This window comes from Oreochromis niloticus, linkage group LG6, assembly GCF_001858045.2.
Source record: "Oreochromis niloticus isolate F11D_XX linkage group LG6, O_niloticus_UMD_NMBU, whole genome shotgun sequence".
NCBI classification, from domain to species: Eukaryota; Metazoa; Chordata; class Actinopteri; order Cichliformes; family Cichlidae; genus Oreochromis; species Oreochromis niloticus.
The window spans coordinates 40411-68196 of record NC_031971.2 but is presented as its reverse complement, the minus strand read 5'-3'; the positions used below and the strand labels follow the sequence as shown (position 1 = coordinate 68196).

General features: G+C 37.5%; 2 protein-coding genes and 1 long non-coding RNA gene across 3 annotated transcripts; 1 reads left to right on the top strand and 2 right to left on the bottom strand.

Moving 5' to 3' along the window:
• Positions 1–318: 318 nt before the first annotated feature.
• Positions 319–3157, top strand: LOC106097436 (uncharacterized). Its single transcript, XM_013267632.3, has 3 exons — positions 319–1342; positions 2370–2588; positions 2665–3157. The coding sequence occupies exons 1-3, from the start codon at positions 519–521 to the stop codon at positions 2834–2836; spliced, it is 1215 nt and encodes a 404-aa protein (XP_013123086.3). The 5' UTR covers positions 319–518; the 3' UTR covers positions 2837–3157.
• A 152-nt stretch (positions 3158–3309) lies between these two features.
• Positions 3310–10896, bottom strand: LOC100699887 (G2/M phase-specific E3 ubiquitin-protein ligase). Its single transcript, XM_025907769.1, is given in 8 exon segments — positions 3310–3772; positions 3890–4104; positions 4274–4446; positions 4600–4691; positions 4694–4747; positions 10269–10582; positions 10663–10749; positions 10883–10896. Coding segments are annotated over 8 exon segments (1350 nt in total). The 3' UTR covers positions 3310–3371.
• A 162-nt stretch (positions 10897–11058) lies between these two features.
• LOC109202655 (uncharacterized) lies at positions 11059–12547 on the bottom strand. The gene is made up of 3 exons (XR_002062604.2): positions 12331–12547; positions 12029–12081; positions 11059–11098 (listed from the first exon to the last, which is right to left on the bottom strand). It is a non-coding gene; the product is annotated as an uncharacterized LOC109202655 (long non-coding RNA).
• Positions 12548–27786: the final 15239 nt, after the last annotated feature.

Genomic DNA, 27786 nt, shown 5'->3' with positions numbered 1-27786 from the left:
CCACAACAAATTAAAAAATGGCAACAAATTAAAAATCTGCAACAAATTAAAAAATGGCAACAAATTAAAAAACCGCAACAAATTAAAAATCCACAACAAATTAAAAAATGGCAACAAATTAAAAATCCGCAACAAATTAAAAATCCACAACAAATTAAAAAATGGCAACAAATTAAAAATCCGCAACAAATTAAAAAATGGCAACAAATTAAAAATCCGCAACAAATTAAAAATCCGCAACAAATTAAAAATCCACAACAAATTAAAATTCCGCAACAAATTAAAAATCCACAACAAATTAAAAATCCACAACAAATTAAATAACCGCAACAAATTAAAAATCCGCAACAAATTAAAAATCTTTGACGGAAAGGGATTGTCTGAAATACCGGAAGTGGCACAACGATTAGGCTTACTCCATATTTGTAGCTCAGAAAAGTGATTCTGGATGTCAACAAACCTCGAAAAACTCACTCCTCACACCGTTTCCTTATTACCCTGACATAGAGAAACGCAAAATGTTTTGCCCGTTTTGTGGCGTTGGCATCAGCCTCTTCACCCCATTTTGTGCTTCCTGCGGACAGTCTCTGGAGCTTTTGCGGGACCAGGCTGAAGGGTCAGACATCCTACAGTACTACATTAAATATTTCAATGAAGGTCACTCATATAGTGTTATCATGGACATGATGTTAAGTTTGCATGGTGTAAAGATGAGTTTAAGGAGTCTTAAAAGTAAACTCAATAATGCTGGACTTTACCGAAGAAAACATTTTCACTCCAGAACAACAATCATTAACGCAATCAGAGCGGAGCTTCAAGGACCTGGGCGATTGTTTGGGTATCGAACAATGTGGCAGGTACTTAAACAAAAGCATCATCTGAAAGTGAAGAGGGATGATGTGATGAAAATACTCCGGGAGCTTAATCCTCATGGATGCCAAATGAGAACACGCAGAAGATTCATTAGGAGAACCTATCATTCGCTGGGACCCAACTACATGTGGCATGCTGATGGTTATGACAAGCTCAAACCATTCGGTTTGGCCATTTCAGGGTGCATTGATGGATTTTCACGCAAGGTTTTGTGGCTAGAATGTGGACCAACCAATAATAATCCAGTGGTCATAGCTTACTATTACTTGTCATGTGTTGGGAGCCTTGGTGTTGTACCGATGAGACTGAGAACTGACTGTGGGACAGAAAACGGCATTATGGCTGCAGTTCAGTGCGCACTACGTCACCATCATGATGACCACTTCAGCGGAGAGTCCAGTCACATGTTTGGTTCATCAACGAATAACCAGCGAATTGAGTCCTGGTGGTCCATATATCGAAAAGGAAGGTAAATATAACATTTAATTTTGCCTGATATTTAAAGGTGTAACAAATTTTGAATGTTGTGCAAAAGTTGGTTTATTGTCAGTCTGCCCCAGGGCAGCTGTGGCTACAACTGTAGCTGCCTCCATCAGTGTGTGAATGTGAGAGTGAATGAATAGTGGAATTGTAAAGCGCTTTGAGGGCCTCGAAAAGTGCTATATAAATGCAATCTATTATTATTATTATTATTTCAGTAATTCAACTTAAAAATTAAAACCGATATTAAATACTTATTATATGCCAAACTAGACATTTTTAGCCCGTTTAGTAATTATGATGGTTATGAATTGGAACTTAAGGAAAACCCAACTTCAGAACCAGAATACTGTAAAAAGGTTAAATATTTTAGACTTAAAGTGCTACTCTACTATGAGCTAATTAATTAAAATCATCCGCAAAGGTTTCCTGAGCCTCTAAATGGTCTTTCTAATTCAGGAGGACTCACAGGATGGGCATGACTGCTGTTCTGACAGCTGTGGGAAAAACCCCCCCACAATTGACACCCTCCATAAAGAACACCTTAAAATAAGTTGGATGTTCCCTGAGACTCTCAAAGCACATTAATAGAAAGTTTTGTCTAATGTAAGTGTGGATGAAAGGGGTGTCACATACTGTAGTGGCTAAGACCTCAAAGCTGCTACTGAAGCATCCTGGTCTTCCATAACACCTCAACAGATCCACAGACTGATAGCATCCATGCCACACTGCATGGAGGCAGTAATTTATGCAAAAAGGACCCAAACAAATAGAATATACAAATTGTTAGAGACTTTGAATTTGGCTTTTTTTACAAGTTCTACGTCTTAATCATTAACATTATAACAAGTACTTGAAATACCTCACTTTGTATGTAATGAGTCAATATCGCTAATTTCACATGTAATTTACAGTTCTTTAATAAGTAATTCAAAGTGCCATGCGTGTTGTGAAACGATGCCATGTAAACAAACTAAACTATTTCTAAACAATTTTTTTTTTTTTTATTTCTGTAGGGCTCAGTTTTGGTTGGAGCTGTTTGCGGATCTTCGAGACGCTGGACACTTCAATGGAAGTCACGAGCATCAGTGCCTTTTGAGATTTTGCTTCACTGACATTGTTCAGAGGGATCTTGATGAATGTGTGAAGCTGTGGAACACTCATCAGATTCGTCCCTCAAGAACAACTTCATGTCCAGGAGGTGTGCCAAATGAACTGTACTACCTACCCCACAGGTAATGGATAATAATGATCAAATAATTATTTTATGTGTAAACCTATATTAATGCAATTGTCTTCCATTGACCACAGATACGGCTCCAGGGACTGTGGATTCCTGATTCAACAATCTGAACTAGACGCTTTTCCTGAGTCTAGGCTGTCAGTAGTTGTATGTGGGGACTCAAACATACAGGAGTATCTGAATTTTTCTAATGGAGCAAAATCATTTTCAAAAGCCAGTCTGCTGGGAGTCTGCCACTGAACTTTACATGAAGTTATTAGAAATTGCACATTTCTAAAAACAAACAAACAAACTGGCTTTTCGTTGTGTTTACCAAAACCTATAGCATATGCTGTATTTTTGGACTAGGCTACATGAGTTGGCTGAAGATGCCAAAAATTTAAGTTTGTTTTTGTAAAAGCTCATTCCTACTACAACGTCTTGCTAATTCTGGTCCTTGTTTAGCTGATGGAAGTTAAGATACAGTCCTGAACATTTAGATAAATAATAAATCAAATCAAAATCAAATCTTGCACTGTATTGTGTATTTATTACAACTTTTAAGAGTAGAACACAGTACACCTTTAAACGCCTTTACTTTTAGTAGCACTGTCAAACCTTTGAACAAGTCAAGTCAAGCAATTGTACTTTAAATCTTGTTTGAACAGATGTACCTACATTTTGTAATACAAAAACCATGCTCAAATACATAACTGATTTCTGGATAAGTCCTGTAGCAAAAAACCTACAGAATTTACAATGTAATGCCAAGAAGAAGCAGCTGTAAGTGACTGGGTTATCTAATAAAACTACAATAAACCTGGTAAACTATAATGGATTTGTGCTGTACCACTAGCATGTCCCATCTTATCCTATTCATAACATCTTTTAAAAAAAAATCTTGACTTAAAAACTTGAGAAACAACTCAAACAGCAGGTTTGAACTGCAAGGCCAGACATCCCAGAAACATCCAAATCCTGGGGAGTTTTGAATTCCAAAATCCATGTTGGATTTAAACACGGAATATGAGGTTATCATTGGTAGTTTCAATAAGTTTAAGCATGTATTTGCCATCGGGAATAAAGAGTCATCCAGGAACTGTAGGCTTGGTAGTGGATCTAATCCAGAAGGGGGCAATGATGTTAGCCCAGTTGCAAACATCAGAACATCGCCCACCGACACAGCAGTTTGTGATTCTGCAAAAAATAGAAAAAATAAAAATAAAAATAATATATATATATATATATATATATACATATAAAAATTCAACACATTGTCTTGTAATGAGTACTAAAAGAAATACTGGTATAAACCTTCACAGTCAAGCAGATAGTCTGACCAGTAGCCCACAGTTTGACTCTCCAGATGTCTCCTGTTACTTCCAGATGGGCTGAAGTCAGGTTTGAAAAGTCTCTCAAGTTCAAGAGCTGTGAGTTTCTTTTCCATGTGACACAGGACCGGAGAAAGCAAAGTAGGGTGTTGCTGGAGTGCACTCAGGAAATTAAGTGCTGAAAGACCCTCTTTAAATCTAAAGAATGAGGAGAACTTTGTGTCATTTCTCAGTTCACAGTACATGTTTAAACTATGTACAAACTTTGAACTTTGGAAACCTAGGAGAATGTAAAACATTTCAGTCACATATTATGCACAACACCGTCATAACAATAATTCTATAGTCTCCTCTATTATAGTCTCACCTGTCAATTACAGATAAGTTTCGAGCAATTATATACCACCGGAGATAGTCAGACACAATGTCTTTCTTTTCCTCAACTGTGGAAACGTGCCTTAGACAACCAGCCACCTGTAGCATAGTACTGTGTTTTATGACACAGTCACGCAGGACATCCACTGAACCAGCACTGTCGATCTGAAAAACCCATAAAAATGTACATAACAATGTAAGCTTACGTGTCTGCTTTTCATTCCTGTTTTTTCCCTACACAAAGAAAGAATATTTTAATCTCATACAGATGAAGAAGCTATAGTTCTATCCTGCATTTAAATCCTGCGCTGTCCTCACCTCTTGTAAAGCTTTCCCTATGTCTCCATCTGTGACTGAGACAACTGTTGCTTTTACTGAAGTCTGGCCTGCAAGATAATGTACCAGCTCTGCACAACTGACACGGCTATCATCTTTCCTGCTAGGTAGTATTCATCCTCCCTTACAGCTGTGAATGAATACAGTAAATGATAAAGTCTCTCTCATACACACCTCTCTATCGATTGATCAGATCCGATCAATGTCAGATCGATCAATCAGATAGACAGTGTTAAGAGATTTTTTAGGATTTTGGGATTTTTATTATGTTATGCTTAAAAGTACGTTTCATTATCTAAATGTGTTTGCTCTTTTCAGTATTCAGCTTAAACTCTGCAACTCTGTGCAGACTCCTAAATGGGGAAGTTACACAGGAAGCCTGCAGTTCTATTTTCTCTCTTCCTGTATGTGCTCTCTGAATAAAGACTGTTTCTTTTTATTGCACAGTGCGAGTCTCCCTGAGTCTCGACCGTGTACACGTAAACCTGTCTGAGCGTTTTATTCTGACCTGAGTTGCAATACAGGAAAACTCCTGACATTTCTTGGTCCTTCGAGCCGGATGGGACACAGCACTTTTGTGTGACCCCACAGGAAAGCCTCATCGAGCCCTGATGTCGTGAGAAGCCCGCGCTGAAGTCTGTCGACAGCTCCTCTCTAGGTAGAGGATATAAAGTCCAGAGACGTAACGTTCGGGTTCTGGCCGGCGTTCTTATAAGTGGTCCACGGCGGTGGGGGTCGATGAGGTAGACCTGAGAGACCGGCAGCAACCAGGTGAATATTAACACTCTGAGACACCTCGCGTAAAACGTTTTAAAATAAAATAGAGCTCGTCTGGGACTGGTAGCTCCCCGTAGTGGGTAAAGTAGGCTCGCCCAGAGGGGCTGGTAGCGTTTTAAAATAAAGATAGAGCTCGTCAGGGACTGGTAGCTCCCCCGTAGTGGGTAAAGGTAGCGCGCGTGAGTAGACACACGGTGTCCGTGTTTTGTTTTTGTATTGTTTTATTTTTGTTGGTGGAATAAGTTGATTTTACAGCACAATAAGGAGGCTGAACTATTCCACTGTTTTGTTTGCTGTTGGCTACCCAAGTACTGGTGAAAAGAGAGAAACAGGTCGTGTTGACACCGCTTTCAAGAATAGCTTGAAAGTAGAAGGCCGTGTCAACTACCTCTCTCGATTCTCGTGCCAGAGAAGGTGCCGCAGTTGTGTAGTTGTAAAGTGTTAAAAGAATTAAAAGGATTAAAATGGGTAATGAAGCTTCAAAACTAACTGCTGACGAGCAGTGGTTAGAAAAGAAATGTCCAGGTGCCGGACAAATTAGTGCATATAGATGGAGAAATCCAAAGAAAACCTAAATGTCCCATGTGGGAGGGAAAATGCATTGACTAAATTATAAGAAACCCTCCAAGCAGAAATAAATACTGAAAAGGAAGCTAAAAAGAAAACAAAGCATACACAAGAGTTGTAATATTTTAAAGCATGGAAAGTGGAATGAAGTGGAATAAACAAAAGGTTAAATTAAGGTTAACTGAAATTAAAGCAGAGCTTATCTGCGATAAGCATGATAATAGGAGATAATAGGAAGGTTAACAACCTGTAAACTGGTATTAACAATGAAACATAGTTGGCATGATGACCGTGCCTAGAATGAATAGAATGCATGAAACCAGATAATTCACAAAAAAGATATATCAAATAAAAAGGAGAGATGCATAAGGTATATTAAGGCTGTGTCATTGTTCAGCCAAGGAAAAGCAAATGTCTCCAGCTTGGGAAGGTGTGAAGCTGCAGATTCGCACAGACCCGTGATGGATACATAATAAAATATAAACTAATATACTATTGTATATTAGTAGTAAAGTAGTGAAGTAGTGTATATACTATTGCTGTTATAAAAAAGGAAAAACAATACAATGATAACATTAATAATGACATACTATTAATAGGAAGAGGCACCTCAGTCAGTTATGATGTGAGGTGGATGATTGTTAAAAGTAAATCAAGCTTAAGGTTTGCTCAAACTCAGTACAATGATATATGAGATGAAGAAAATAAGGAAATAACTACACTAATCAGGTGCATAGAGACACTTGACCTGCTTGTAAACCTGTCATCTTAGATGAGACTTCGTTAGGATGAAGAGCAAACCTATACTAACAACTAATGAGAAGCTGAATTAAATATGTGGACACTACCAAGCTAATGAGGAGCGGTGACGCGCATGGAGATGCTGGTTTTGCTCACTACAATTGTATAAATAGAGTTTGAATTCATTACTGTGGATGTACAGTGAGTGACCTCTATATATCTTGAAAAGCATGTCTGAAATACTCGTATGAAAGCATATTTTGAGTGATTCTACCTGTGTAAATGCTGTGAGTAGTAGGTTTTGAGTGACTGGGTGTGATCTGTACAAAAATAATAAAACATAAGTAATAATAACACTACAAAGGTTCATAGTGGAGTGAGTGAACGAGTGGAAGTTTGAGAGAAAAGGCAGTGTGTGTGATGATTCCTGATGTCTGAAAGAGCTCAATTTAAAAGTGTGTGTGAAATAAAGGTGTATTGTTTTTAGATCAAGATTTAGCAGAATTAAAGAGGGTTTATAGACTATGAATACAAAGAGAAACAAAAGAGTTCGATTAGTCTGCAGAAACAGGAAATTTGTGTGCCTGTGGTGTGTCAAGACAGCTCACAGAGAGAAACAGAACTCTATGAATAGACTCTATGAATAGAATGAATAGACAACACATACTCAAATTGTTATATGTGAAATTATTTCTGGAAAGGGTCAGAAGAGATAATTTGAACCTAGAACTCAGTGATATGATGCGTGAATTAAACCTTATGGCAATAAACACTTGCAATGAAGAAAGCAGCTTACACTCAATTAATATGAACGCAAAGCCTTGATGCCATAGGCAATTTGTTTGTTTTGTAAGTTTGGATAACAAATTTGTGATCATACTTGTGGATCACAGTGACATATAATGATTAGGCACATGATTTAACAATGACGAGTTTTAGAGCTGTGAGCTATGAGCTATAAGCAATGCAAAGTTTTTGCTAACTTAAAAGTTTGAAATATGTAAAATGTGTGAATTCTTTGAGAAATAGGAATTGCCTAAAATGCCTTAAGTCAAAATGTAGTGTTGCATCTACACAGCAGATAGAGTTGTAGAAGCGAAACCGTTGACATCCTCACACACGCAGGCCAAGATATAAATATATACACTGACAGACAGTATGTTTTTTCAGCTGTGCAACACTTTGAGATCTTCTAAAGACACTATTAGAAGTAATTTTATTGCCAAAACAGTTAGCATTTTGTAAATGTGCTGCACACCAGAAAGGCTGCTCAGAGGTCATTAAAGGCAATAACTTTGCTGATCAAGCAGCAAAAGCAGCAGCACAACAAACTGTAGACACATTAATGTCTGACTCCTCAATGCAAATACCACTTGATGTGCTTATAAACGAACAGAAAGCCGCACCAACTAGAGAACAAAAGAGGTGGTTAAAAGGTGGAGCACAGCCAGAAAATGATTTGATGACCTGTAATAGCAAACCAATACTACCAAAGTCCCTACACATATCAGCAGCATTATTGTCAACAGGAGGGGGGGGTAGGAGTGGTAGATAAGATTTCGGAAATTTGTCGGAACATGCATGATTTGCCAAAAACATAATGCACATAATGCACACCACCTCATCCTTTTCATACAATCCACATGGGATTTATTGAGCTAAATGAATGCCAAGGCTCAAAATGCGCTCTAGTGATCATAGACCTGATCTCAAAACGCCATCTCAGTAGCAAAATGTTTGTGCAACCATTTTATTTCAATCCCCACTCTGATAAGATCAGACAATGGGACACATTTTGTTGATGAAGTAATCAGTAAGGTCTCTGAAGCACTAGGAAATAAAACAGAGACTGAGAAAATGCATGGAAGAAACAGGGAGACCATGGCCTAAGTGTATAGGCCTGGTAAAAATGTGGATGAGACTGACACAAAGTTCTCAGAAACTCACAACTTGAAATTACTTGAAAATAAAGAGATTGTTCTAAACAACTCTCCAGTATCTTGCAGGTTGAAACCAGGTGATTGGATCCTGATCAAAGTACTCCAAAAGAAAAATCGGAGTTCACCAAGGTGGGAAGGTCCTTATCAAGTGCTACTCACCACACCTACTGCCTGCAAAATAGCAGAAAGACCGTCTTGGATCCATCAAAGCCACTGCAAAAAAGTGAGTGACAACCTAAACGTTTAGACGCCGGCACCCCTAACTCCTGTATGGTGATCTATTGGTGGAGGGAGGGCTGATCGGGTATACCCCGCCTTCTTCTTCTTGCCAGTAGTCTACTCATCAGAGGTCACAGGTGTGTCTGGTCATCATGAAGACACTCGTCCTCCTAGTGGCTAATGTTGCACTCCTGGTGAGTTTCTTAACACTCACCCGAAAGAAAGAAGATGAACAACGCATGGTATCGATATACACATGACAGCACACCCAGAAAGGACTGCTATGTTTGCTCCTATATGCCCCCAACGACACAATACGCCACCTTGTATGCGAAGGGAATGGACATAATTCAGGCAAAGTGTGCCACAAGCTACGCCAGCCTTGGGTATCAATTCCAGGGAATCGTGGTCAACTATGAGGAACCTCTCCAGATAGGATGAAATGGCACATGTGACGAATGGTTCTGGGTTGACCTGAAAGTGAAGCACAGAAGTAAGGCTAAATCATTCCCAGTCTTTCTTGGAAACAATGGGAATTTGAGCCGCAGCCTATGCTACCGCCAAGAGAACGGATCCATGCTAATGGGAAACACCACCTCATCTCAAATGGCACCTTCTGGGTGCAAGGGATGACCTGGAATATCCTTCCTGGGAATTGGACAGGTCAGTGCGCTCCCATTTTCATATCTGACCACACTTTCAAGATAACCATGGACGCCACGTCAACTTCAACGTCAACAACAAGGAAAGGACGAAGCACCCCAGACCTCAAGCAGCATGATTCCATATGGGGTTCCAATGTCCCAGAGGAATTTAAACTTTGGACTGAAAGACAAAAGGTTCTGAATGCTTCATGTAAATTCAACGACGAACGGGATCAAGAGATTGATGCTCTGCGCATTGCAGTAATGCAACACAGGGTAGCATTGGACATGATTCTCGCCGAGAAAGGAGAAAGGTGTCCTCTTTAACAACACATGTTGCACATACATTCCAGATAATGTGCACTCACCGAACATGACTGATGCTCTGAAAATACTCAGACAACTTCGGGATGCACAGCAACAAGACTATGCCACAAACACAGAAGACTGGTTTACGTGGCTTTTAAGCGGCTCTTGGAAGTCCCTGCTGATTAAAGGACTTGTTTTTGTTGGTGTTATAATACTGTTAGTGGTTACTATGTACATATATAGAAGGAAAGATCAAACAACAGGAGGGAATGTTAAGAGATTTTTTAGAGATTTTTTTTGTCAGAACTCCTGACAGACAGACAGGCTAATGCTGTGTTGAAATAATCCAAAAAATTATTATGAGTAGCTTCTGATAATAATTAAAAACAAATTGATTTACATGTCCAAAAAAAGTCTTTAAATTAAGTTTATCAAACATCTGACCATTGCATACCCTTTGCATTGTAGACGAGGAATCGATGTCCTTCTGGTCCATCAAAAATGGGACAATCTTTCATGTGTTTCATTAGCAGACTCAAAAACTCTCGTTTTGGGCCACCTGCATCAAGTCCTTCTTCTAGAATGCCAGCATCATCGGTAAATTTAACCAGCATGTCATTGGTTTCAGAGTATGACAACCGCCTGAAACCCCTGACTGCTCCATCCCAGACATTTGCTCTTGAGATGTTGAATCTGCTGACACTTCCATGATGAATGGCACTGGATAAGTTTGCAATGATGTCAGGTAGAGTAATGTTAACGTCTTCCCTGTAATCACAAAAATGAAAGACAGAATGCAAGACTGTACAATTTAGCATTGTTATTTGAAGTAGTATTTGATATTTTACAGTGCTTTGTAATCAATCAGTGAAGCAACTTCAACCAGCTCTTCGTCTTCGTCCTCAATGCAGGGGGCACACAGGTCTGCATATTTACTGTTGAGAAATTATAATTCCAACATTAGAATAACTTCTATTCACCCTTTAACTATCTTTACCCATTTCACAAACCCAAACGTGTACTGTAGTTACAGGTTTAAAATTACGTATAAGACACAATTTTATTTACCTAAAGGGACTCATGACTCGATTTGTTTCGTTTTGGTGACCAAGATCCTCTGTATCAGATATTACAATCTGAAAAACAACAACAACAAAAATTGCATACTGTACATAAACATACATATCATTGTATTATTCCAACAATAGCAAAAACCCTCATGCTGACATAAATTGCACAAATAACGGAAATGGCTGTATGGTAGATGAAGGTCCTGGAGCATGTCTGAAACAGAATACAAGTATTGGAATTAAAATGTCCAGATAAGTAGCTCATACAGTTTAATATTATTTATGATACCAATATTATAAAAAGGCTATGAAACCAATAAATATTTATATTAGGGCGGGGCAATAAAATAACAACATGTATTGCAGTATACTTTTTTCTCAATGGAAATATGAGACTATTGCAATAGAGCTATCCATCCATCCATCCATTTTATATTCCTTTAATCCCTGTTTTTTAAATTGACATAAGAATAGTCAATCCTTATCAAGTAGCGCAGCAACCAATTGCTCTGGGAACAGCGTCATGTCCAGTTAGGGTGACTTGTTACCTGCAGCACAGTGAAGTAGCAGGGCCACACGTGGAGATGTTTGGGCACCATTTACATCTAAACTAACCATTAAAATAAATATACAAGGAGAGATTAGGAAAATTTGCTTTTATTTCTTAGCTTATTCATTTGATATTGACAAATATTTTGTCAATTTTATGTCTGCTCTCCTGTAAAACTTACTGTAAACTAAGATTTATTTTTAGAATCATTCTTTTTTGTTTTTAAATGTAATTGACCAAGCAATTGAGTGATCTGGTGTTTGTTGTCTTTTGAAACTGGAAATCTTTATCCCTGACTTTTTATCTAGTTTTTAACACGTACCTTTTTTTAGTTATCTGAAACGGATGTAATATGTTAATACATCTGTCTATCTGAACTTATGACAGGAAATAAATATTTAAATCAAAACAAGCTTGTGAGGATTTTACATCTTACTTATGAGCAACGGCACATTTAATATGTACAAATCTGGCGGTTTATATCATGATTTATATCAATATTCCCTGAAATAAAACAAAGAAATATTGTGACATGAGAAAATACTGTATTGCCCAACTCTAATATATAGCAGAACAAGCTCTGAAATAACTTACTCCGTCTCTGCATGTTTACCATTAGGGGTACTCTGGTCTTGTGGTTTGAAAACCTAAGATGAAAAATATGCACTTTTCAAAGCTTTCACCAACTTAGTATCGCATTTAGATAGTCCATTAATACTTAAAATAGTTTTTTTTAAAGAACATACAATCACACAATGAAAATAATCGACCCATGGATGTTACAGAATTATGATCATTATAGAGAAAAAAAATAAGAGCACTCAGAGGACATGCACCTCTGCCAGGGCCAGTCACAGGCCTCTGGCATGGTGGAGGGGGGAAAAAAAAGTACACACCAATGTGTCTGCTTGGTTGAACTCAGCTGTGCTTCTTGATGTAATCACAATCTCAGGGTCTGAGTCTGAGGTACCATCCTCTGCAATCAAAGCTGAGAAAATAAACACATTACTAGCTGTTGTATATGTAAACACATTAAAATATAAAATTAACAAACCTTGTTTGAAGTGGCTCTCTGGACAAATGAAAAGCGAAATCCTGTTGTAGTTCTTTCCTATTTCCACTTTGTAGTCTGCCAATCGGAATGGCCTTTCTGTCCCAGCACATTTATCACCTCTGTGCAGTCGGGATACAAAAGGACATATGGTCCCTCCACCAAGTCCCTGTGGAATGTTCTCATTTTTTCTACAGCCTGCTTCAGGAGGTCAGGAGCTGTAATTTCGGGGCTAATAAATAAGGGCAGTGTTTTCCCTCTTAGCGGTTTTAAGTCCGTTTGTTTTGACACCATTATTCCTATATTGATCTAGAAACAAATAATAAAAGCAAGATCACTTTAAGAATAATTGCCAAATCCTCATTTATAAATTTACCTGTGATGACCTACCTTGACAGGTTTACTCTGTTGCTTGAGTTTTAACTTTGCTCCACAGCTGAAGGCCTGGCGCTCTTTGGATTTTGATTTTCTGTACTCCATGAACTGCTTGTATGACGGACATGTTTGTTCTGGTTGAATGAAAAACGTTTAACGTCAAAATGGGATTATAAGCACTCTCCATTACTAAACGTAGACGAGAATACAGTATAAGCAAACATAAAAAGAAACCGGAGCCAAAATGGTAAATAAACATGCTATTTAACTGAAATAGCATAGACTGTCTGAAGAGAACAAAAAGTGAGCAATATATCAAAATGACTTTGTTCAGAATTTTCTGTTTGTTTTGATGTCCCTGGGGAGTCAGATCCTTCAGCCTGGTCTGTGTCCCGCAAAAGCTCCAGAGATCATCCGCAGGAAGCACAAAATGGGGTGAAGAGGCTGAAGCCAACGCCACAAAATGGGCAAAACATTTTGCGTTTCTCTATGTCAGGGTAATAAGGAAACGGTGTGAGGAGTGAGTTTTTCGAGGTTTGTTGACATCCAGAATCACTTTTCTGAGCTACAAATATGGAGTAAGCCTAATCGTTGTGCCACTTCCGGTATTTCAGACAATCCCTTTCCGTCAATGATTTTTAATTTGTTGCGGATTTTTAATTTGTTGCGGTTTTTTAATTTGTTGTGGATTTTTAATTTGTTGCGGTTTTTTAATTTGTTGCGGATTTTTAATTTGTTGCCATTTTTTAATTTGTTGCCATTTTTTAATTTGTTGTGGATTTTTAATTTGTTGCCATTTTTTAATTTGTTGTGGATTTTTAATTTGTTGCGGCTTTTTAATTTGTTGCGGTTTTTTAATTTGTTGTGGGTTGTTAATTTGTTGCGGTTTTTTAATTTGTTGTGGGTTGTTAATTTGTTGCGGTTTTTTGATTTGTTGCGCTTTGCACTTCCCAGCCACCGTACAAATCAGTGTGGAGCAGAATGCACCATAGAAATGTACAACTCTCCTGTTGAACACCTCAAGACTGAAGGTACACCAGATATAGGAGGAGTAAAGTTTGAGTCAGTTTTCAACTGTTTAAAATATTTTCACATCTGTCAGCCAGGTTTGCCATTTTGATTAGGACACAAGATTTTTATGGCATTTTGTCATATGATGTTGCGCTGTTTCTTAAATTTTTTGTGAAAAAAAGAATGGTTCACCTACCTACTCCATTCTGAATCGGAGCATTAAACAGTTTAAATACTCTGACTCTGATACCTCTTCAAAGCTGTGTGAAGTCAGCCCTCAAACGCTCAGCACAGTTAATACAAAACTGGAACTTTTTAAGGCTGTTGCCTCTCATAATTGGTGACAGAGTGGAAGATGGAACAGATGATTTTTACCCCACTGCATCCAGACTGCAAATGAATCGCGCATGTGCAAAGCCACTGCTGGCATGTGATGCGCAGCAGCAGAAGAAAAGGACCTGTGAGGCTCAATAATAGAGATTTTATTAGAAAACTACAGACATTTTGCACCAAAAAATATAATTTTTTTCCCAATGCATCATGATAACTTCATTTCAGTTTGTTTCTTTTCATCAACAAATAAAGGAGGTTACATATAAGCTACTTTTTTTATTGCTCAAAACTTGTTTGAACACAAACTGCAGTTGTTGGTCCACTGTGATGTATGCGGCTAGGTTGTACAGTCCTGATCAAAAGTTTTAGACTATTTGAAAAATGGCAAAAAAATCATATTTTGCATGGTTGGATCTTAACAAGGTTCCAAGTAGAGCTTCAACATGCAACAAGAAGAAATAGGAGTGAGGCAAAACATTTTTTGAGCATGCAATTTATTAAAAACAACACTTAAACTGAAACAGGCTGTTTTACAGCTGATCAAAAGTTTAGGACCACACCTCCAAAAAACAGGTAAAACCCCAAAACAGAAAGTTCCAAACTTGAACTCAGTAATTAATTGGTCTGCTGTTCTTGTTGATCACTTCATGCAAGAGTTTCCATGAGGCAAGTGGGAACATTTCTCCAAGTGGTGAAGACAGCCACACAAAGGGCGTCTACTGTCTGGAACTGTTGTCCATTCTCAGTTGGATTTAGATCAGGGAAAGATGCAGGATGATCCAAAAGAGTGATATTATTTTCCTGGAAGAAGTCCCTTGTCCTACGGGCATTGTGTACTATAGCGTTGTCCTGTTGAAAAACCCAGTCGTTACCACACAGATGAGGGCCCTCAGTCATAAGGGATGCTCTCTGCATCATCTGGACATAGCCAGCAGCTGTTTGACACCCCTGCACCTCCTGAAGCTTCATTGTTCCACTGAAGGAAAAAGCATATCCCCAATCATTGTGACACCCCCTCGTCTGTAGGGCGAAGAAAACATGTCAGGTGGGACCTGCTTGTCATGCCAGTAAGGTTGGAAACCATCAGGAGCATCAAGGTTGCATTTTTTTACAGGAGGAAAAAGAAAGGTTATATTTTTTTCTCATCAGAGAATTGGTTTTTGAAGCCCTTCAGTCTCAGATGCCATTTGATGGTTATGGGGGTGCAGTCGGCACCACTAATGGCCTTAATTCGGGTTGAGGATTTTTTAGGTCTTCCACTTCACGTTTTTGTTCCATAACCCCCAGGATCATTTAAGAAATGACCGTCTTAACTGCATCTCACCTCAGCAGCGATGGCGCGCTGTGAGCTACCCTACTTATGCAGTTCAACAAGCCGACCATGTTCAAAAAGGAAAGTTTTTTTGCTTTTGCCATCAGAACATCCTGACAGTGTGACTACCTGACAGAAAATGACAATGAATCCACGGTTTTGCACAAATTTGGCCTTTTAAAGGCATGTAGTCCTAAACATTTGATCAGCTATAAAACAGCCTGTCCCAGTTTAAGTTTGTGAAATGTTGTTGGAACCTTGTTAAGATCCAACCACGCAAAAGATGATTTTTTGCCATTTTTCAAGTGGTCTTAAACTTTTGATATGGACTGTATTTAATAATCGATTAGTTTCTTCTGAATGGATTAGGATGCTTTTTTTCCCACATTGCAATGCATCACAATTGTAAATCATTACACGATTAATTGTGTCAGCTCTATTAGCTGTAAGACTGTATATTTGCTTTTGAAATGGGCAGTTTGCTTTATTGTGCTTTGTATTTGCTTTCAGACTGCAAGGAAAGAACGCTAATCTACAACGAGCATCTGAAGAACAACATGTAAGTCCTCCAGCACATTGAATCCAAAACCTGTTCCAGTTCCTCAGACACCATCAGAGACTGTTTTGAAAGCCCTCTACTATCAAGTCTGGATAAAAAGAAACTTTGTCAACCACTGCAAGTATCAAGTGTTTTAAATTTTGTTTGACTGTTTATTATGTACTTATTTGTTTTTGGTTGTATTAAGATTGATAATAATTAGATCAGTGCCTTTTTAGTCATTAATTTGATTATTAAATATTAACTGTTTAGGGCAGCACGGTGGTTAGCACTGTTGCTGCACAGCAAGAAGGTCCTGAGTTCAATTCCACCATCAGGCCGGGGTCTCTCTGTGTGGAGTTTGCATGTTCTCCCCGTGTTTGCGTGGGTTCCCTCCGTGTACTCCGGCTTCCTCCCACTGTCCAGTTTGTGGGGATAGGTTAATTGATTAATCCAAATTGCCCATAGGTGTAAATATGAGTGCGAATGGTTGTCTGTCCCTGGCGACTTGTCCAGGGTGTACCCCGCCTCTCGCCCTATGAAAGCTGGGATAGGTTCCAGCGCCACGACCCTGAAAAAGGATAAGTGGAAGCGGATGGATGTTAACTGTTTAATTTAATCATTGTCTCTACTGGTTTTTATTAATATTTCTAGCAAATTATGACAAAAAGTCAAAGAATGTAAGTTTAGCCCTATTATGTTTACTACCTCATTTGTTGGACCTTAATTGTTTTAGACAACATTCTGGCTGCAACAGCTGCCAATAATTTCGTGTAAACATGAACTTTTGAATAAAAAGGCATGTTTTGTATTATACAGCTCTTCTGTGCTTTGTCAACAGGAGACGGTAAACAAGCTTATTAAAATGTATTTTAACTGGTTTACTTTATATTAGTTTTTTATTTCAATGTAATAATTGTGGAAAAACCAAAGTTCACTGTGAATTTTACATTTATCAACAAGTATACCGTTATGTATTCTGCATTATCACTATATTTTCCACGGTGAAATTCTGGCAACCACAGCTGCCAGTATTTTACCGTAATATTCAACTTTTTAATATTTATTTTATACAGTTTCACTGTATTTTACAATGCAAAACTGTAATCAGGTTAATGGAGTGTTTGCTGCTTTTACATGAGTTACCATGAACAGGTTTATGATTCTTTATTGTGAATTTTACATTTATCAACAAAGTATACCGTTATATATTCTACATTATCACTATATTTTCCATGGTGAAATTCTGGCAACCACAGCTGCCAGTAATTTACCGTAATATTCAACTTTTTAGGTATGATACCGTATTATTTTATACAGTTTCACTATATTTAACAAAGTAAAACTGTAATCAGGTTAACGGAATGTCTGTTGTTTTCACATGAATTTATGTTTAAATTCAGTCATTCAATGTAAAAAAATAATTATTTTTTACTGTGAAATTTAAGGTTACCAAAATAGGATACCGTTTTGTGTTCTACATTTACAATTTATTTTTCACGGTGAAATTCTGGCAACAACAGCTGCCAGTAATTCACCATAAATTCTACAATATTTTTTTTACAGTGACACCTAGAGTAGCCGGTCAGGCGAAGCGAACCCCTGACCTTCCAATCACAGGGCCAACACTTTACCTACTGAGCTATCCCTGCACTTAATACTTATCTGCATGTTTGTTTACGGTTCACATGTACTTTTAAATGTCCTCTATTACTGATGGAAATCTCACAGTCTAAGACGGCTAACCTGCCACTTTTCATATCCTCTCTGGTGAACTTGATGTGCTTGTCCAACGAGTTAATGTTATCAGTGAATTATGGTACGTCCTGAGATTTGTTTTTCACCCAGGTATCATCCACATACCTGAACACATGACTTTGTGGTATTCCAGAGTACGATGACAGAGCTGTCTTTTCCACTTCCAGCTATAATTACTAACCCCTTTCACTGTCTTCCTGTTAAATCCAGAATCAAATTTAAAAGCCTTATGATCACTTACAAGGTCTAGAATAATCAGACCTCATAGTACTGTATCACCCCAATAGAGCACTTTGCTCTCAGCTTCCTGGGCTCCCTTCTTAGAATATTTTCTAAGTTCAATAAAAAAAAGTCAATCAATACAATACAGAAATGTACAACTTCTGAAAATCTGTTGATTTATATACCTGTCAATTCATGGGCCTTTTTTACTTAAAAGAAAATATAAATATAAGATAATATAAATTAAAGCATAAGAGCAGAGTTTCAGTTTCAATATTAATGTCCATATAAATGTATTTACACCAAAATATCTGGTAATGTTAACAGTTATTAAACCTGCATGTGGAAAAACTGTACAAAAATTTAAGAATAGTGTGTCATGAAATTAAACTGCAACTATGTGGATTATAGCAGGAGTGTAAAATTTGGTGTTTTTCCAGGAAGTAAACACTTGGCTTTCTAGCCCAAATAAAAAATTTTATTTGCTCTTTTAAAATTTGCAGGCTGTGAGTACTTAATACTCTGTAACTAACATTACAATGTGCAAAGGTTTGAGTACCATAAGCAAAACACAGATTTTGGTGATTTTGGTCAGTACACCAAATATATCATTACCCCAGTGGTACACAAACATGTACATGGGTCTACAGCAAATTTCACTTTAAGGACAGAAATTGCTTCATGGCTTCTGAAGAGTACAGCAGGATAATAAGGTCCTGGGTGTGTTTGTTTGTGCTTCGACCTGATCAGCATTGTGATGAGCAGGCACGTCTGCAGGACTAATTGGCCTCTTTAAATGGAAAAATGTCCAGTGAGCGTGACCCATCTATGAGTCGGTAACACCCCACCACCTCCATCACCGGTCTGTTTATCATCACTTTATGAAAACAAAGCCCTCCAATTAGCAGAAGGGCAGTCATGGAAATAATAATGACCATAAACTGAATGGTCATTGAATGGATTTAAAAAGTTGTAGTCAAACCGTTGTGATGCACTTAAAAAGTAATTTATTTATAAATCGCTGGAGCTCTGTGCTTTGTTACTGTACCGTTTATGTACCGGATTTATATATGTAGCCAAACTGGAACATCATCACTTAATTTTATAATATAATATTAGCACTGATTAAATTATTATTATTATTATTATTATTATAGTTCATTCAATATCAGTAAACGCAGTAATAGTTAAATCAGAGACAAGTGTTTGTTACATTGATAAAGCATTTTAATTCCAGCTGCTTAGATGAATAACAGACAATGAGGAATCTTTTCATTAGCTTCATTTTTATTTTCTAGGTTTAAAAAAAACAACCAAAAAAACAAAACCACACACACACACACACACACACACACACACACAGAGTTAAATTTCTTGTCTTAATTTGTTGATAAAAGTAAGAAGAAAGTAAGAACATATATTGAAGGTTTGCTAGTTATAGTAAAAGCAGGCTTTTGATGTCAAATTAATTATGTAATTATTTTATTTTCAATCACAAACAACAAAAAAACCCATGATTTGACAGTAACTAAAATCTGTATTAAAGCGAGTAAGTCAGTTTAAACAAGTAGGTTTAGGGAAGGCTTAGGGAAGGGCTGCCACAATTAGTGGACTAGACACGATTATGTCGACTATCAAAATCGTCGACGACTAATTTAATAGTCGACGTGTCGTTTGAAGCTTTGTAAGATCCTGAAAGATGCAGAAATAAGCAGTAGTATTTAAGAGTGTAATAACAGACAGAAACAGAAGATGGCAACACTGTATGTACAAGGATGCCAGCTGCTGTTAAACCCAGAAGAAGAAGAAGCAGTCTCCGGTATCGTAGCTGTGTCCAAATTCAGGGGCTGCATCCCTCAGAGGCTGCATTTCTAGGCCAATTATGTTACAACGAAGCGACGAAGGCCGTCCAAATTCGAAGACTCCTCCAAAAGCGGTCGACAAATGCGTCCTCCTTTTCCCCAGATTTGAAGGATGGGTCAGGTGTATCCTTTGTGGTCCAACCTATCTCATAATTCAGAGCGTGGCTCAGCCAATTCCAGTGTTCAACAATGGTGGCAGCTAGTTTAAATATTACTCTTATTACACTGTAAAATATAACTTGTTGTTTCAACTTAAAAATATGAGGTAAAGGGCTGCCTTAAAATTTTAAGTTAAGTCAAGAAATAGAGTTTGTTCTTATAACACAACCAATTGTTATCTTAATGAAAAATCACATGTTGTCTAAACTTTCGTCTTAGTTTAGTTGACTGAGATTTGTTAGTCAGTTCAACTCCTTTAATTGTCATTTTTACTTGGGAAAACCCTTTCAGCTAAATTAAAATAATCTATTGTTTAAACTCTTGTCCTAGTTCAGTTGACTTGGGTTTTTTAGTTAATTCAAATACTTTAGTAGTTCTTTTAACTTAGGAATCTATTTTAGCTTAACTAACATAACCTGTTAGCTAAGTTGATTTAAGTTTATTAATTAACTGATCTCCTTAAGGTAGCTGAGTGAACTTGTAAATCAGTTTCATTTTAATTATCAGAGTTGATTGACTGGATGTAAAGAAAAATGTGTATTGAACATCTTAAGTTTTTTTTTTTTTTTTAGCTTTCTAACATCCATTTCAGCAAAACTACCTGTTAGATTTATCTTAGATCTCAGGTTTAAATATCTACATTCCTTTAAATTAATTTTCTGTTGTTTACAGAAAAAAAAATAAAAACCCACAGATTCCATTAAAGTCTATCTGATCATTTCATACAGAAAGTTTGTTTTAAGAACATGACAAGACAATTACTCATGAGCACCCAACATTCACCATTTATTGTGCCATCTTAGTCATCTGAGAAACAGAAAAATCAGTGACATAGCTCATCAGGCTCACAATCCATCAAAACTCAAAGGCTGCTCCCTGTGAAACAATAAATTTGAACTTGGTCTTGAGCCCAGTTTGGGTGAAGATTAAATTCTGACCAATACTCTAGGAGCAGTAGTGATTCTTGTGAAGTAACAACATAAAGTCTGCATTAATGTAATGTATCAACGGGACACTTGCTATTTTAGAAAAGTTATTCTTTACATTTGCAAAATTTTTAAACTTCATTGTGCTCAGTCACACCTGTTAGCATAAAACTTGAAATATTAAAATAGTACAAAACTTTTGATAAGTGACAGTAAAGATCAGTTTATAACAACTAAGACATCAAACTCTTGTATGTGTCTTCGTTTACAATTGCAACAAATTCCACAGAACCAATATCTCTGAAAATGAGCGCATGCTTCTGAAACATTTGATAAGATGGATATTTCAGAAACATCAGTTTGAGTCTGCTCAATTGCAAAACAAAGGAAAAACTACTGACTTGCATGAGATAAGCATCTGCAAAGTCCACCATTATATTGTTGTTCACATAAGCTTCTTAAACCATGAACAAATTGTCTAATCTGGAATGTAAAGTGTAATCATTTAGTGACATACAAAAGTGAGAATGAGAACTTGCAAGAATAAAAAAACAAACAGTAAAATAAAAACTGTCCTTAACACTAAGGCAATTGTATGCTGTGAGCATACAATTACAGTTCTGCATGGCTTTCTGCAAGAGTCTGTTTCTTAGACCATGCACTAGTGAGATGCACTGCCTTCCATCAATGTTCATTAGGATGTTCTGAATGACTTCAAAGATGTCCTTAAGTTCCTTTGGATAGTCTATGTTGAGGGCAAAAAGAAGGCCCATCAGCATGGAAATGGCACTTGAGACATCCCTCAGATTAGACAGGATTACTGCCGCCTCAAGGACAACCAACACATCGATGATGTCTTCTTCTTTCACCATCGCAATGCCAACTTTCATCCTCTTAGAAAACGTGTCTTCAATACCTGTCGGCTATAAAAGGGTTCAAAGACAAAAAAAAAAAATTACACAATTACAATTACACAATATCCCTTGTGCTTAATAATTCATGTCTTTCCAAAGAAGAGCCATACTGATGCTTTGGATGATGGTGATTGGCTTTGGGTAACACTTATTAGTTGTTAAAGTTTTTTCAGAATGAGATATGCACCCCCATGTTACAAATCCATTTCTTGCTTTAAACAAAGACCATGTTCATAAATAACTGAGCATGTCTTCAATTGCAGAATTCAAACAAAATTTTCAATTTAAATGGTAAATGGCCTGTATTTGTGTAGCGCTTTACTAGTCCCCTAAGGACTCCAAAGCGCTTTACACATTCAGTCATTCACACACATGGGTGGATGACTGAATCGTGACTCAAGAGTTGACAGTTCGTCTTATAATCGGAAGGTTGCCGGTTCGAGCCCCGGCTCCGACAGTTTCAGTCGTTGTGTCCTTGGGCAAGACACTTCACCTGTTGCCTACTGGTGGTGGTCAGAGGGCCCAGTGGTGCCAGTGTCCGGCAGCCTCGCCTCTGTCAGTGCGCCCCAGGGCGGCTGTGGCTACAATGTAGCTCGCCATCACCAGTGTGTGAATTTAAATCTACTTATGCTAAATATTGGCTGTGCTCTAAACCAAATCTGGCTGAGAATACATGAAATGTGCAAACTGCAGCTACACTACAGGATCAGATTATGGCTCCATAGACAATGCTTCTTTAATCAGTTTATTGATTAAAGTTTATTTTCCCCCTCTATTAACAGCATGAAAAAAGAGCATATAGACATGGCTGAACAGGTTGCATAATTGGCACTGAATATCAACATCCACCTTTACCCAGCTGCCCAATGACTCTGGGCCAGTAACCTTTAATTGCTTACCCAGTCTACACAGTCTCTTTTCCAGGGTCCAGGACATTTCACCAAAGTATTGCCCCCCACAGCTGTAGCCGCCACTGCAGCCCCTTAAATATCCTAATATCTCTGCCATTACAATATACAATGTCAGAAATCAAACGTAAAGCTGAAGTGAACAGTACAGCAGCGAAATGTCAAAGACCCTGGTGAAGAAATGAATAAACACAAGACACTAATAATATCAATCCTAGCTTGCCAGTTAGTTTCTCTGAAACCCAGACCAACTCCAGTGTCAAAGATCTTGTAATAATACATTTGGTGAGGAAAAAGTACACATGTTATCATGTGGCATCTATTGTTTCATAGATGCCACATGTTTCATTTAAAATTCACTGTGGTGCTGTCATTATTAAATTTACTAAAAGAAACAATGCTAACCTTCACAGTCTTGAAAGTGTGTGAGGGATCTTCCTTTAGAAAATGAGGTCCTCTGTCCTCTTCCTTTGTGTAGGGCTCTGGTCAAAGAAGTCAAAAAGAAAACAAAAACACTTTTTAAACAGTGTTTATAAAGCATGTAGACAGCTCCAAATTCACAGCTTTTTGATGCATAATTCCATCAATATATGATTATCATTGGAGATTTTGAATCAGGCTTATCAGGACATTCAAGTAGAATATGATATCCAACCTACCACCAATATACATAGATTCTGTAAAAGTTACCACACTAAATGTCCAGTTGTGAAATATGATGACAGACTTTACTTATCAGCTTTCTTTCAATGAGTTCATCAGTTGAACTGGATAACCTAAAACTTAAACAAAGGATTAGATTTCGCAGTTGAACACTTACATCATCACCGAAGCATCTTATGAGCCTAGTTAGCCCTCCTATGCCGCTCTTGATTTTGAACAGCTCCACGAACCTCTCCATAATGGTCAAGCACAGCAAAAAGGAACCCTTTCAGGTCAACAGATGTAAGACAGGCAAATTCTGCTTCAACCTGAGCAATAGAAGAAGAGGGGTGGAGAGTACAGGCAGAATAAAAAAAAGATTCTTTGAGACCCAAATTTAAGCAAACAGTCATCTGAGGCCCATTAGAGAAAACACAAACACACAAAAGCAAACAAACAAAAAGATGCACTTTACCTGCCGTTCAGCGAACAAGGAAGTTCAGAGAACAATAAGGTCTGTCTCGAAATCTTTTAAAGTAGAATGATTGTGAAAATGACTTATGTGATGTAAAACTTTAGTAAACGTGCGATTAAAAGAACACTGAGTAAAAGGACAAGTAACAATTTCCTTATTCCTCAGATGTTTACCTTGATGAGCAATACTGGTTTAGTCCAACTGCCTCATTAAAGTTACACAATAGGCTTTTTACATTAAAGCCAGCAAGTCCATTACATACTCCCTTTTTAGATCTGAAATACTGTGCAGATTCTGTGTATATGTAGTGGACAGCAATTTACCCAAAAGAGCGCAAAGTTTGCAAGTCCACCTCATTTAAATGACAAAGACAGATGTGATCATCTAGACCTGTGAAAATAAATTAATGACAAACTTGCAGTTATGGATGTTATTACAACCACAAGAACCTAAACAGTCTGCTCCATTGCTTTTGTTAATGAATCATTTGTTGGTAACACGTCTGAATATTTAGTTTATGCCACCTGCATGTGATCATCAATAGTGCCATATTACTTCTTAAGAAGTACCCTGACACTACAATCTTTATATCATTTGTTCTACAGAGCTATTAAGTTACAATATAATCTGTGGTGTTTCCAGTATGACAAAATGCACAAATTGTAACTTACCATTTGACTCCACTGACAAAAATAAATCCCCAGCATCAAGTTTGGCATCACAGACCTAAAATAAGTAAAATAAAAATATATGTTATAATTATATTGTTTTCGCCATTTATTCATGTTTGCTAATTTTCTGCAAAAAAAAAAAAAAAAAACTTCTGCAGTATACCATGCCAAAAATCAGTGTCTCTGATGCCAATTATTTTATCACTACAGCTCTTTTAGTATGGAAACTCACACAATCTAGTCATACTGATCACAAGAGTTCAAAAATAAGTCAAAATAGTGAGCTGTTGTTAAGCATAAAGCATTTCAGGGTAACAAATAACTGCACAATAGAATTAAAGCAAAAACTAAACACACTGGAGGACTATCTGATAAAAACTAATATAATGCTGGTTTGTAGACCATATTTTGTCTCAGTCCTCAGTGCACTCTTGCAGCTTAGCATGCAGCAGTTAATAACAACTTAAGTGATTACATAGGGGTAAACAGATGACAACAAGCATCGGAGTCCTGCCAAAAAGTTCTTTTTGAACCCAGTCAGTTATTTGAAATATTGCCAAAATGAACTTCCACCAAAATACAACAGCCTGTGAACTTGAAAGAAATTTACAAGTACAGAGACAATATGAAATAAGCTTTATTAATTAGCTGAGTTAGCTTGCTAATATCGCAACAGTGGTTGAGTGCACAACCTTAAAGCTAGCGGCACAATACTTGTGATTTGGTCAGTGCCACATTAAACCCATAAAAAAGGCCATATGTCAGTTTATTAGGTCAAGTTTGGTCATGACATACAAGCTGGACCTTGTCCGCTAAAGCTACATTAGCTAAAGCAAACATTTCGGTAAAAGAGAAAAACACACATCATGCCATAGATTCAAAACATGTTCCAACTTTTGTAGCTCTCTTTCCTTATAGTTATAACCAATGTTACTCACCTTGAAAGCATATTCCAAAGAAGACGATTAGAAAACGTCCAAGTAAAGTGAGCATGTCGTTAACCGCCAATTCCCCATGATGCACCTCGGTAGCAGTCACGTGAGGCAGTTTTGAATCCTGCTGTGCTCAACTTACCCACATTGTCAAGTTCACATAAGTTGCTGATTTAGCTGGACATGAGTTTTCAAGTTAGCTTTTTTTGGTGTAATTGCGACGTTTTTAACTTATAATTCTATGTTATAACAACAACTTCAGTCATCTATCGTCAAACTGATATAGAATAATATGTTGAAATAACAAACATCTAGAATTACATTTTACAGTGTACTCTTTCTGGGTTACAAAATAAACTTTTAACATATTTTCAGGCCAGAATGCAGCTGTGTAAACTTCAAATATCTGCTTGGTTTATCATGACATCACATATTTGCAAAAGTACTCTGACGTTTTCTGAGACGTCTGTTACCCACCAGCTCATTAGCTAGCCGGGGTTCAAGGTTCACTAGAGCCGGGGCGAGAACAGCGAACTCCCAGCACATCGTTTTCAGATCCCCGTGGTCTTTCACTACTCAGGTTAAACATGATATATAAGTCACTTAGATAACCTAAAAATGTTATTGTTTGGCTTTTTTCAGTGTTTTATTTGTTCCTGAGTAAATCGGTTTGGCTGAGATTAAAGTTATAGTTTTCACACAGCTGAATAAATGTCACACAGAAAACTGATTATACAGAAGTGTGAGATGGTAGAATTTACTCCAGTGTCCTATTTTATTTAAGATAGCAATGAGTAGATGGCTGAGTTTATTAAACTCCACCGAGACAATCTGCAAATGTCATTAAAAGTTTAATGAACCATCATCTTGTTTTTATTTTTGGTTAGCACATACCTTAAACACTTCAGGGTGTAACCTAATGATAGTTATATAAGAGCAGATGCATGCTGGTGCAATAAGCTGTACGTTTTACGTCCAATGGATGCATGATCTGATTAGTCGACTAATCACAAAAATAATCGGTGACTAATATGAAGACTTTGGACTTTACGTTTCCCAATTATCAGCGCCGGAGAAGCGCCCGAGAAGACATCGCGAACGCTTCCTGGCCATCCAGTGTAGATGTTAGTGAAACTGTTGGCAAGACAACGTGAACATTTTATTTGTGCTGTATAATCTGCAGATTCTGACAGAAATCTGCAACTATCCTTTGAAGCACCGCTCCTCTAAAACAGCAATAAGGATAATTATTAGGTTATTTACATTATTATGTAAATAACAAAATAACTTAAAGCAAAAATTCGGAAATGTAAAGTCCGAAGTCTTTATATTAAGGGCCATCAGTCAAACAATATTGTTTGCTCTGGGTCTAAACAGAGCGCGTTGTGTGTGACATCTTCTTTTGCACATGCGGGCCGCTTTGAGCGTTCACACTAGAGCGCGTTTGCTGTCGCATTTTATTTGTAGTGTGAACAAGCAGACAAAAAAATCGGATTTGATCAAAAAATCGGAATTGAGCATTAAGACCTGCAGTGTGAACATAGCCTTAGTCATCTTAGAAGCAGCAGAGGAGGAGTTTGATTTGGTTCAAACAGCTGCAATTAGCACTGCACATTAGGGGTACATGCCAGGACAACTGTATGGGATCCCAACACTACATATATGTAGATTTTATTTACAAAAAAATGGTGAATGTGGTATCTTCTGTAATTGCTAGTTTTAAGATTAAGACTTTGGGATTTTGGGACTCTACACTTTAATGTTCAACCTGACACCATGAAACCAATCCAACTGAGAACAAAAAACACAAACTGATCATGTCCAGATACTCAGTTCACCCTGAGAAATCCCATGATAAGTTGAGGATTGCACGAAAATCACTACTGTCTGTTTCACTGTTAGAAAACAAAAATAATCTGTTTTAATCTTTGCAAACACAGGGGATCTTGTGTGGTCAGGGGGATATTCACTCTTGCAGGAGAGGGTGTCAGAAACAATAGTTATAGGGGAATTTTAAAAAGCACCTTTACTTGCAAACCCTAATCATAGAGGTTGCATATAACAACATAATCACAAGAATTACTGGCCCTTTTCCAAAGCAATAACAAACTATTATGGTATAAATTGTATAGGTTCAAGGTTCAAGGTTCTTTATTTGTCACATGCATAGTTATACAAGTATAACACACAGTGAAATGTATCCTGACACGCTCCTCGACATGTGCAAAAAGGGGGGGGGGGGCGGTAGAGGAATAACATTGTA

Coding starts and splice junctions, on each gene's coding strand:
- LOC106097436 (XM_013267632.3), top strand. CDS start 519: ATGTTTTGCCCGTTTTGTGGCGTTGGCATCAGCCTCTTCACCCCATTT. Junction 1,343..2,369: donor TCCATATATCGAAAAGGAAG/GTAAATATAACA, acceptor TTATTTCTGTAG/GGCTCAGTTTTGGTTGGAGC. Junction 2,589..2,664: donor CTGTACTACCTACCCCACAG/GTAATGGATAAT, acceptor CATTGACCACAG/ATACGGCTCCAGGGACTGTG.